Source organism: Toxotes jaculatrix, chromosome 20 (assembly GCF_017976425.1).
Source record: "Toxotes jaculatrix isolate fToxJac2 chromosome 20, fToxJac2.pri, whole genome shotgun sequence".
Lineage (NCBI taxonomy): Eukaryota > Metazoa > Chordata > Actinopteri > Toxotidae > Toxotes > Toxotes jaculatrix.
The window spans coordinates 6,714,446-6,726,505 of record NC_054413.1 but is presented as its reverse complement, the minus strand read 5'-3'; the positions used below and the strand labels follow the sequence as shown (position 1 = coordinate 6,726,505).

At 41.9% G+C, this 12,060-nt stretch overlaps 2 protein-coding genes across 2 annotated transcripts in view; one reads left to right on the top strand and one right to left on the bottom strand.

The window, feature by feature from the left end:
* Positions 1-567: 567 nt before the first annotated feature.
* rnf32 (ring finger protein 32) lies at positions 568-7,880 on the top strand. The gene is made up of 7 exons (XM_041066084.1): positions 568-582; positions 1,184-1,424; positions 1,511-1,653; positions 3,031-3,188; positions 3,606-3,714; positions 6,516-6,683; positions 7,650-7,880. The coding sequence occupies exons 1-7, from the start codon at positions 568-570 to the stop codon at positions 7,878-7,880; spliced, it is 1,065 nt and encodes a 354-aa protein (XP_040922018.1).
* Positions 7,881-8,345: 465 nt separating this feature from the next.
* Positions 8,346-12,060, bottom strand: part of lmbr1 (limb development membrane protein 1) — a 32,119-nt gene continuing 28,404 nt past the window's right edge. The window contains exons 16-17 of the mRNA XM_041065550.1: positions 11,851-12,012; positions 8,346-11,274 (exon numbers count right to left, since the gene is read on the bottom strand). Of these exons, the coding sequence (XP_040921484.1) occupies positions 11,189-11,274; positions 11,851-12,012 (248 nt within the window). The 3' untranslated portion in view covers positions 8,346-11,188. The remainder of the gene's footprint in view (positions 11,275-11,850; positions 12,013-12,060) is intronic.

Here is a 12,060-nt window from a genome sequence, read left to right as displayed (position 1 = left end):
CCGACCGTCGAAGGAGTCTGTGTTGCAGTTTTTTCGGTAAGTAAATTTCTCACTATTTTATCTGGATGCTTGCACTAATTAGCATGTATTAGCATATTTTGCCGCTGGCTTATGACTTAATTGCCGATTTATGGTCGCTGCTGATACTGATAGGACCGGAGCAGCTAATGTTAGGAACGCTGTTGCGGTGTGTTCCGTGCTCTCAGAGTCCGTTTACTGCGGGAATACTAGGCTACAATTTTATTTTCGTCTCATTTCTCCCACTAAAATCCAAGATGGCGCATCTCAAATGCCCATGGTTTGGTCACAAAACCGACACACCGAAACCAATGGGTGACGTCACGGGTGCTACGTCCACGTCTTATACAGTTTATGATTCTATATTATTTAAATATTACATAGAGAAATTAAAGTCATCACACGGTAGGATTAATGGTGTATTTAATTTGGAAACAACAGCCAATCCAAACCCAAAGGTCTCAGCTCAGCCAATCAGAGGCAGCGATGAGACTCCACGGTGGTGACACGGGGGGCGGGGATAGGTTACCCGGTAACTGCTCAAACACTATGGCAATGCGGAAGGTTTGGATTTTGTGTCCTCTTCACTTTTTCTTAGTTTGTTCGTTCATGAAAATGTGCTAATATGGAAAAATGCGGCAGATATATCATCATTGTTTATTCTTATCTGTTCGTCTAGTCCGGCTTGAGTTGTAAATTAACGCCCGTTGTGTGTTTTGCACCTGCTCGTTTAATGACATATCGAACACCTGCGTGCACCGAGCTCCACGCGCTTCAGTTCACAGTTTTAAAAAAAAAATAACCGCAACGTTGTTTTATTTATGTGTAAAAAGATATTAGGGAAACCAGTAGAAGATTGTAGTCCTGCTTTGTCGGGCTCTGTTTTAAAAAGTAATTTCTTTGACACACTTATTGCTGCATTAATGAATTATCTCAGCCAATTATAGCATTTTCCATTTGGCCAGGCAGTAATTTATTCCTGCATTTTGCAATTATTTGGTCTAGACAGTATGTTTCAGAATATATGTAGCTGTATTTACTGCTTTTTACTTATCCTGGTCTGAGATGAATAGGAGGTCTACATTTGCTGCTTTGTCAGTGTTATAAAGGTAGCAAAGCCTCATGCATCATTTTATACAACTGCAGTGATGAACATCTTTTACAGAGCTTGAAGTCTAAAACAAGCAGCAAGTTGGTGATCACCTCCGTTGCCTTTCAAGACCACATCACACGGACCCTGCTGCGTCCAGATTTTTCATTTTCTGATCCTTTGCTGAGATGCAAAGGAAAAGCACCCAGAAATCCACAAGCGAGAGGGAGAGAGGAGGAGAAGGGTCCGCAGAGACAGGGTGGGCGAGACGAGAGAGAATATGTGCTTGATCCTGCTTCACCTCCTTTAACATTAGGTAGAACAAACTTTGTAAATGTTGTGCAGTTTAAGACAGTCATTCATTCATGAAAGTCTCACCAGCATAATCCTTATATCTTGTAGCTCAGAAGATGGGTTTGGTGGCTTCCCCAGCAGAGAGACTGACGGAGGACGAATGGACGCAGGTCAAGACGAGGTCTGTGCAGCAGGGGGAATCAGCTCAGCCCTGTGCAATATGCAGGGAGGAGTTTCACCTTCAGCCTCAGGTATTCCCCCAACACAGAAGCTACTGTTAATACTGTGAGAGAGCTCTTTCTTTCTTTTTTCCCCACTTGTTTTCAATGTTCTGTGTCTGTCCTCGGGGGAAACCTGTGTTTCCGCATACACACTTGAGCACACAAACATACACACAAAGACTCCCCCCCTGCAGTTCCTGTATGTTCTAATCTGTGTAGACAACTGTACAAATTTACCCATACTGCCTTGGAACTCAAGTGTGACGTGATGATGTAGCAATCAGTGTGTAACTGTGAGGGTCATTCAGTCTTTTACACCTTTCCGATCCCCTTTTAAGATGCCAATCTCCTCAAGAATGCAGGACTAGAATAGGCGGCCTCACAAAGCACAGTTGCCATAGATGCATGTGTAAATATTAGTTTGACTCAGGGAAAAAAAAGTTAATTAGAGCCTGCTAACAAGGGAAAGTGACAAGAGGGAATCTTTGTTGATTTGGCATTTTCCTGGAAGCCTTCATATTGTAACAATGCCACTGTGCTACAGTCTTGTGTAGCATTCATGCATTAATATGACAATGAAAAATGCTTACAACAGCAGTTGCTCTGAACCAGTTGTGTGGACTGGAATCTTTGTTACCGTATCCAGCTCATATTATTTTAATACCAATCACAAATTGTTGGTAACAGGTCAGAATTTAAAAAGAAAGTTGGTTTTCTTTCTATTATTTTTTTTTATTCCTTTTCTTTATTGTATGTGTGACCTTAAACTGTAGCTTTGTACCCTTAAAATGTTGTGAGAAGTGAAATTTCTCTCTGGTCTAATGGCTTGTGGAGCTCTTGGAAATTGTACACTGCAGGGGGGCCTTTCACTGGTGATGGAGTGTGTTGGTCAGGCCAAAAACAATAGGAAATCAATATGCCTCCCCTCTGCCCTCTAGAGATCTGAGTAAACTGGTTTGTGTGCAAAGCCCCATAGCTGTGCCTGTCTCCTTTCAGACAATAAAAGAGCCCCTCTCACAGGTAGAAGGAGACTATAGTCCAGGTCCCAGTCGGCCCACTGGGGGTCATGCTGACTCCCTCTATCCCCTTGGCAAATAACACTTAAAGGGAGATACACACATTCACATATGTGCATGAATACACACAGATTTAGCATGGCTTTAAGCTCACGCACACACACCGCATGAGCACAGACTGTGTGCTGTATGAGAGCCTTTCTAAGCACTTAAAGAAAACCTGAAAACCAATACACATCCTCAGGAAACATAGCAACACATGTAGTCAGTCAACCAATGAAACCTAAGATCTTGAGATTAGTTTAGATGCTGCTGCTTGGTTTACAGCTGGTGTCATATTATTTTGTATATTCATATAAACTAATTGATTTATGTCACTGTCCCTTTGCAGGTGTTGGTGTCTTGCTCTCATGTTTTCCACAGAGCATGTCTGCAGGCCTTTGAGAGGTTTTCTGGGAGGAAGTGCTGCCCTCTGTGCAGAAGGGAGCAGTATGAAACACGGGTGATACATGATGCAGCTCGCCTCTTCAGACACCAGTGTGCTACCAGGTAAATACACACAACCAGAGATAAAAAAAAATATAACACTGAAAATGAGTTTTAATGAGGATATAGTGGAGACATTTCCGTTCAAAGTGACAGAAACCAAGAATTTTACATCACATTATTTCATCAAGTGATTCCCATAAAACTGCAGCATCTTCACCCAGTGATTATTATCCTCAGAGACATTCAAATTGCATGATCAAGATTCACAAATGTAGTTTTTTTATTGGTAAAATGAATGCTTGTTGTCCACGAATTGTTTAAATGTATATGATGATATGAGTTGGAGTCTCACTTGCTATTTAGTTTGGTTGTAGTTTTACATGAAAGCTAATTTTACCAGATTTCTGCAACGTTTGACCTTTGAACATCCTGTTAGATTATCTGATTGTTGGTTCTTTGTTTTTGGTGCGTGTGTAGAATTCAAGCGTGCTGGCGAGGCTACGTTGCGCGAAAGTGGTACAGATGTATGAGGAAAACAATCTGCCCAAAAGACAAACGGCTGCGACGCAAATTCTTCGAGGCAAAGGTGAGTTTGGACTTCAACTTTGTGAAGCGATCACATCAGGATGTTACAGATTAATCATGTTTCTTTGGCTACACTGAATATACATAAGGTCACATTGCTTAGTGTCTGTCTCCTCATGTCTCATTTTCTTCTTACATTTCACCCTGACATTCTTTGACTGTTTAGTTGGTCGAATAAAGGCTGTGACGAACATCACATCTTGACGGTTGAGACATTGGTCTCAGGGACTCACTGACCCCACTGCTAACCTACACACACACACCTTCACCTGCTCTCACCCTCTCAAGCTCTCAAGCTCCTTTGATGCTTTGTGAATCATACACTGTTTGTCCACTAATGTGGAGAGAGTTTTGTGTTTTAGTCAAACAGTCTGGGCATTCCAGGGTCACCACAAAAGCGCGATGTCTCCTGTGCATGTTTGGGTCTGGTATTCCTTCATTGATCTGTGTGTGTGTGTATGTGTGTGTGTGTATGTAGCGCTGTTACCAGGTATGATGGGAAAGGGTGAAGAGGTGAAGTTAGCCAGGGTGTTTGGATACCTGACACAGGTTGTCATTTCAGGCTTTGTTCCCTTGTCCCATTTCAAAGCTATAAATCATGCAACCACTGGACTTGATGGAAGGAAGATTTAAAAGGCGCTGACCGATGGCCTTAACATCAGCCAGTGCACGGGGTCGTTTGACTCTGAGCCTTGTGTTGCCTTCGTGGTCGCTCCCAGGAAAAGGGAACATTGCCACCTAGTGAACCTCACCCAGCTGAGGCCTTGGATGACCAAAGATGACACTGATCATTTCTCTTAACCTGATAGCAGCATTTCAAGGATGCAGAGTAATTTCTCATGCAGATTCATCCAATGACCCTACTTTGAAATAGTCATAGCTCCGACACATGTTCTGTGTGTCCAGTGTCCTCGAGAACAGGCGTGTTTATTTCTGTGTGGAGTGTTGTAATCACGCAGAGTGCTCCAGCGCTTCAAAGGGGCTGATTAAGCAGAAGTGACAAATGCACGAGGGCCACACTTATGATGTGTTGCAAGGGTCGGAGTGTCCTACCCATCCCCCTGTCAGTCTCCTCCATCTCGCCTATAAACCATGCCTTAATATGTCACGTAAACAAAGACAGAGCATTTACTGAGCCAATTAACTCTGTTCTAACACATTAGGCCATGTCCGGGTCCACACGCTCAGGATGGAGTCACAGACGCAGCTCAAGTTGTGTGATTCAGTGGTCGTGGGTGGTCATGAGATTGTCTCATATCTTTTGTCACACTGAAGATGATCTTCAAGAGCTGTGAGCTGTGCAGCACAGCGCTGACAGGTCTGATTGACTTGATTTTCAAGGGGGAGACTTATTTGCTTAGCTGACTGTAATGCAAACAGGCGTGTTAGTGCTGGGCTGGAACCTGTGTGAGACGGAGAAACCTATTCTTTCAGTTTTCCTTGTGATAGCAGGAGGCAATAAAGCATCTTTGTACCGTGTAGCTCCAGGTGTTCCCTGGGAAAAAGAAAAAAAACACTTCTATGTATCAGGTCAGTTTCAGGAATCTTATCAGCTGATCCTGATGCCCAGCTTTCAATTTTTACTTGGTTCGGAGGTCCGACCCTGAGTCAACACATTAAGGGAGACACTACCGTCATCTAGATGGATTGCCATGAGATAACGCCTCTGCACTCCACCTCCTCTTCCCCTTGTGTGTCCTCTCCTGTCCCCATCTACTGTGGAGCAAGGCAAAGTTCACCAGAGGCTGAACTGTTTGCCTTGACTGTCGAAAAGTCAGCCAGGCTCATAAAACCCTCCATCCGAATGCTTAACAGTTGTTTAATTAGTGATAAAAGCCTAGCTGTAAAGCAATTCTCATGTCACTGTGGCAGGCTGAGGGATGGAGTTTGTATGTGTGTGTGTGTGTGTGTGTGTGTGTGTGTGTGTGTGTGTGTGTGTGTATATCAGAGACTGAGGCTGAGGGAAATTCTACTTTAAGTAATATATATATTATCTTTCCCAGATGTAGTGTAGCACATTAATATGGAGCTGCGTTTATTAGGTGATTGAGAAAAAATTACCATCAACTGTTCTGATAATCATTTAACTGTTCAGCTTTCACCCGCATGTCATTGCCTTCATCAGTGGCTATAAATAGCCCCCTTCTTTTACTATTGAATATGTTTTTGATATAAACAGTATTATGCATATGCAGGCATTAATTGTTGCTTAGCAACAGCTGTTGTAAATGGGAGAAGACAGATGAGTTATGGGATGACAGACATTGTAAAGGAGTCTTTAGAAATGGTCAGGTTGAGGATGGAAGAGTACCGTCCCTCCTCAGTGCCAGCGTACAGGAGCCTGGCTGCTGGCTACACTGGTCCAGACAAACGGCAGTAAAATCATTTAGACAGTAATTAGAAGTTTTTTCATTGGGGAGAAATTGGTAACTCCATAACACTTTATTTGGAGCGATTAGTAATTCATTAGTTTTTCTGAGTATCTACACTGTGTACGAGACAGAAGAGAGAGCGTGTTTATGTGAGCGTGTATGAAACAGAAAAAGTGTCAGAGATGTGTGTGTTTCCATGTTTCCCAGCACCATCTTCCTTTCTTTTTTTTTTTTACTGGTTTCCATTAATTCTCCATGTTAGTGGGAGACGTGACTGTATTGATCTGGCTGTTTAACAACTGCACCCTGTCAGCATGCCTCAGCCATTACAATACACACACACAATTAGCCTTCGCCGAAAACACAACTCTATTGTGTATCTGAATGAAACATGCCTCCTTTGTGCCAATAAAATGGTTTTTCTAATTAGTTGCAGGAGTTGAATGACAGCTTTGTCCGATACTGTCACACCGACATGGAGGCTTTTCTGAGTGATATCGACCGCTCCCTGTCATCAAGCAGACGAGTGTTCCAGCAGCTGGAGAGAAAGAGCGTCTCCGAACCGCAGGAGAACGACTGGGACCGAATACAGAGCCAGGTCAGGAACAAGACACACTCTGCTGAACCAGAAGCCATTTGTATCATCGAGCGTGGCCCTGTAAAAATATTTAATCCTAGTATGATTCCCTCTTCACCCAGCCTTGCCTTTCCTTGACATGTTAACGCTTGCATGGGGACGACAGCATCACAGCTGCTATATAGAAAGTGCACATCTCTCCTGAGGTGATCACTCACTTTACCAAATGAATGGCAGTGGGTAGGCTAATAATCCTCTGTGTTTACAAAAACACATGAGCCAGTCTGATAATGCACAGCAAGCTTTTCATCGCCTGGACTGCTGCAGAGGAACTGAAAAGACATTAAGATTTGCAGTTCCATAAGGCTCCATTGTTGGCTTTCATAGCAGCCAGTACCATTTTCCATAGAGGGGGTGGAGTGTGTGCAAAGAAGATGTCTTTCTTTTCTTTTTTTTTTTTTTTTTTTTTCTTTATCTGGTGTGAAAAGGTTGAGCACAAGGCAGGAGTGGCTCAGCCTTGACATGGAGTATCAAACAGTGAATGTTCTTTCAACACATACCTTACACCTTTTTCACGGGTACAAACTATAAAGTGCAATGCAGCTCGGTACGAAAAATTTAACAGCAGTGCATGTTGGCCCCTAAACACAGGTAGCAGTCTTTGGTTAATTATTGGCGGAGCTGTGCGTGTGTTGCTTTGTTTTTATAAGGATCACTGGTAAACATGTTATCAGCTCATGTTGGTTCAAACCTGTCATGTAGTTGCCAACAGATTTGGTTCAGAGTTCTTTCAGATTAATCGGCCTTTACTTGAGCCGTGGGAGGAACAAAGTCACTGTTATTGCCTGCTAATCAGCAGGACACATTTATGCAAAAACACAGCAGTATGCAGATATTTATGTGTCCTCCTAAACAGACCTCAGCAAAAGTTGTAAATATTTCTAAGGTAGTTGCCGAACTTAAATTGTTTGTCTCAAACTCTGACAGGTAATCCAGAGAGGTGTCTGGGACTGCCCCATCTGCCTGACTGCACTGTGCAGCCCCAACCTCCCAACAGAAGCTGGTGGATCCAACCATGAACAACGCAGACGGACCGTGCTCCTCTCCTGTTCTCACCTCTTCCACCACCTCTGTTTAGAGGCCTTCGAGTCCTTCGCTGCAGACAGCAGACCTTCGTGTCCCCTGTGCAGATCTGTCTACCACAAAAAGCTCATCTAAAACAGGTACAAATTTATGTACGATTTTAGACCACGCCACCTGGTAATATTTGTTAGCAGTTCTGTGCTTAAGAGTAAGAAAAATGATTGCATCTTACAAGATCAGAGAAAAATGTCTATATATTAAATGAAGCTGGAACTGGAAGGCAAATAGCTTAGCTTAGCATAAAGATGGGAGAGGAAAACAACTAGCCTACAAGCAACTTGAATCAAGAATCTCTCTTGTTTAAACTGCACATGAAAAAATTGTGGCTTTGCAGGCTGTTATGTTGTGTAAGTATTTTTTTGGTGAACAGCAGCTAGGAGCAGTGACTGGTTCTAGGTCCATACCTTGAGCAGAAACAGAATATTATTGTTCTTCTTACCTAACTCTCAGCAACAAAAATGAAAAATCTGAAATATTAATTAAGTCAATCAATCACCACTGATGTCCTGGATGCGAAAATGATAAATCAAAAGATGTTGGAAGCATTTTCTACTTTTATTTGCAAACACATAAACATCAAAAATAACAAAACATAAATTTAGCAAACTGAGAAATTGTAAAAAAATACATTCACAAGACATGTACCAAAAATTACATGCAGAGACCAACTGACATACAGACAGAAATAAAAGCTGCTTCACTTACAGTACAGGCCAGCTCTGAACTTTTGAAACCCTCACACAACATGGATGTACTGTAAAGGCAACCACAAAATAGACCTGTCAGCTCTCACCTCTGAATCCACTGCAAGGAGTATGACTGTGATGCTTCCCTGCCAGATATCACAGAGCCCCAGAGTTCAGTGTTACCACACTCTGCAGCTGAGTGGATGCAAGCACAACTATGATAGAGATGATGTAAAAAAAAAGAAATCCATATTGAGCCATTTTAGTGATTGCAGTTCATCCAGATAGTAGTAAGAAAATCATTTTTACTTTCACTAGATAAAATTCTATTTTACCAGTTTTCAGTGTTGCTTTCCCTCATCACTTTGTGCCATCTTGATTTTTCACAGTATCCAATGATCAGCACGGTCCTAACGTCAGTAAGATAGCTGAAAACACGCAGTACGAGTATAAGATGGCATACGACCAAATGTTTCTGCCAGTAATGTCTGTAAATCTGGGTAACCTGGGTTCTTGAAATGACATCTTTCGAATTAGAAACATGGTCCTGCTTTGGCTTTGGGATGATAAGAGCTGTTATGTGTATGGATCATCCTTTACAAAACATTCTCTGGTCTGATTTGCTCATTTGCGAAGATGGCTTCAGTATGCGTTTTTTAATCGAGAATTGCAAATTTACCTTTAAGTCCAGTCTTTAGTAATATAGCAATAATGCCAATGGCAGACAGCTTTGATGTAAAACATTCCCTGTCCTGAGAAACAAAAGTTTTAAATGCATATATAAATTAAAATTTCCATATTTCCTTTCTCTCTTCATCATGTTGTATTAGTGAGCATGAAAACACATCTATAACACCATAAGACTACATCATTTGATCAGTCAGCCCTACACTAGCAAGTGCTCAAGTTTTATGGGCAATGAATGAGTCTTAAAATGGAGCCTCACTAGATGAGAGCTACTGTGACAACATTCATGTCAAAAAGAAATGATGTGTGTTATATCAAGCTGGCTTTAGACTAGAGACGCGTGATGTACAGGGATCACAGTGGAACTGTCTAGAGACAAAGAATGTACATGTAAACATGTGTACATGTACATAAACAGACTATACAGAACAGGAAATAACCTTAACATTAAGCCTGTGAGAAGCTTGTCGTATAAGGCATTTAAGGTGGTTCTGGAGACAAAGAACATCACAGTTCAAAAGATTATGCAGCAATACAACAACATGGATATGGGGCCTGAGTCACCAAGTCTTTCTATGATCTGCAAACTTGCACATTTTTCACTCCGTATGTGAAGACTGTTACCGGTTTGCATTAGATTTAGGTGTTTATAAAAAAATAATATGTCCAACAAAATACAGATTGCTTAGTGAGTCAGACCCTCAGTGGGCTCACCGAGAGCCCAATATTTACATCCAAATAATGCAAAGAGGTATGAAACAAAAAAGTATGTACATGTAAATACAACATTTGCTAAAATAACAAATGTGATTAATTTTTCTGTGCCCTGTGAAGCTAAATTTTTTTTCGGGGGTGGGGGGTTAGGGGACAAAAAAATGACGTTTTCTTACCATGTGCATAACAACATTTTAGGAAATACAACCACAGGCTCAGCTCCCAGTGCACTAAAGCCTTCTGCTCATTGGAACTGAAGTGGATAAAACTCCCATAGTTTCCCATTTGTAGGATAGCTCAAGTCAAATCTAGAGCACCTAAAAAAAAAAAGTTCTTACCCTACTTCATACAAACTAATGACTTCATCAATAAAGTTAAAGCGCACTTGAATAAAGCCAAATAAAAAAGACAAATGAGAGCACGAGTGCTAAAATTGGAGGCCCCATCAGTAACGACAGTACCAATGCATATAATGTGAACTGCATCGATGCCGTGTGGGTTTTTGTACTGGCTGTGATGAAAGTGAATAAATTACTTCTTTCATGCTTCACAGAGCACACTTTGTTATTTTCACATTTTGAGCTTAAATCAAAAAATGACAAACTGTCACCTTATCATGCCCGTATCAGTTCACATAGCAATCAGAGACCAACAATTAAAGACCATAAACTGCAAACCGCTCCACGCATCACTGACACCGGTTACCATCGACATACTGACATTAGAAAATGAGTCTGACTGAGCTGTGGCGGCCTATTTACTATGCTGAATACAGAGGAGGAGCAGGGTGATGGAAAAAGAACCCACTGCCTTTTATTAGACGTAAGACTTAAAGAAAAGACAGAAGGTGCGTTGTTTTACCTGCTGTACCCTCTTGCTTTTGTCTAGTGCAGTTTGAGGAGGTTGTAGAAGAATACCAAGTAGCAATGCTGGGGGGAGAGTGCCCCTGAAGCAAGAGATGGGTGGTTTAAAGTCACAGTCGCAGTTGAGGTCAACATCAAGGTCACTGCAGTGATGCCAGTCTATTTCACTCCTCAGTCGCATCCCTGGCTCTGTCCCAGCTTCCATCCGAGACGCAGAGGATGGAATGTCACGAAGCTAAATTGCTCTCAGCCTCCATTCGCAGCATCCGTCAGACACTGCCTGGGTTTATTAAGTTCCTTGCAATCCCTTTCACCTTTCAGCAGTCAGGAAATCTCCCTTTGGCTATGCTAAGGTGTGTGTTTAAGTGTGTGTGGGCGTGTGTGTGTGTATGTGTGAGTTTGTTTGTGTGTGTGTGTTGATCTGCCGTCCCTTTCACAGAGTTTTCTGATGCCCGTTGGCCGAGAGCTTCCCAGATTCAGGGTCCGTGGGGCTGTTTGACAGTTGCAATTTATCCAGACCTGGGCAGGAAGAGATAAGGGAGAGAAATCTCATTAAAAAGCCTCAGACTTTCACTTAGACAGAGGTATTGATGTGATTTTTTTTTTCACCCTCCCCTCAGTCTGTCTGACATTTTCTAACCCTATCCCACCCTGTGTATCAAACATCCAGGGCCTGTCACCACAAGCCTTTGAGACTAGCCCCATCCTCTGTCATATGTCAGTTCCGCAGCACATTGAATCTTGCTGCAGTTTCTTCCATTTTGTTACTCCAGGTCGTGCTGTCTGAGAGAAATAAACACTATCTCCCTTCCAAAGCCACAGAGTAGGTTTGTGCTGTCAGTGTTTCAGACCAAGCCTTTGTGGATTCAAAATTAGGATGAAATTGAGTAGTCAAAATCTGATTACAAAATATACTGCTTTATAGTCTACACAACATCCATCATATCAAAGCGAAATATTGTTTGTTAAGTATTGCCAAACAATGAAAGAATATGTGATGCACTCTGGAAATAGTATGTTGTAGTATATTAAAAAGGGACTCATTAAAAACCCTCAGGATGCATGAATATCAAATAGATAAACAGATTCATTTACCTAAGGCCTTTAGAAGTTCTTCCCGTACTGCTGAGGTGAATTTTCTCACCAGACAAAGCGTTGTCACGACAGCAAACAGCAGATTGTAGGAAAGGACAATGTAAAAGTTTCCTAGCCAATTAAATCTTCCGAAGTCTCCCAAGAGATCAAACCTGGTGATACCTGTGAAGAGAGAGGGAGAGACAACAAATAACTGAGTTAGAAAGCAAG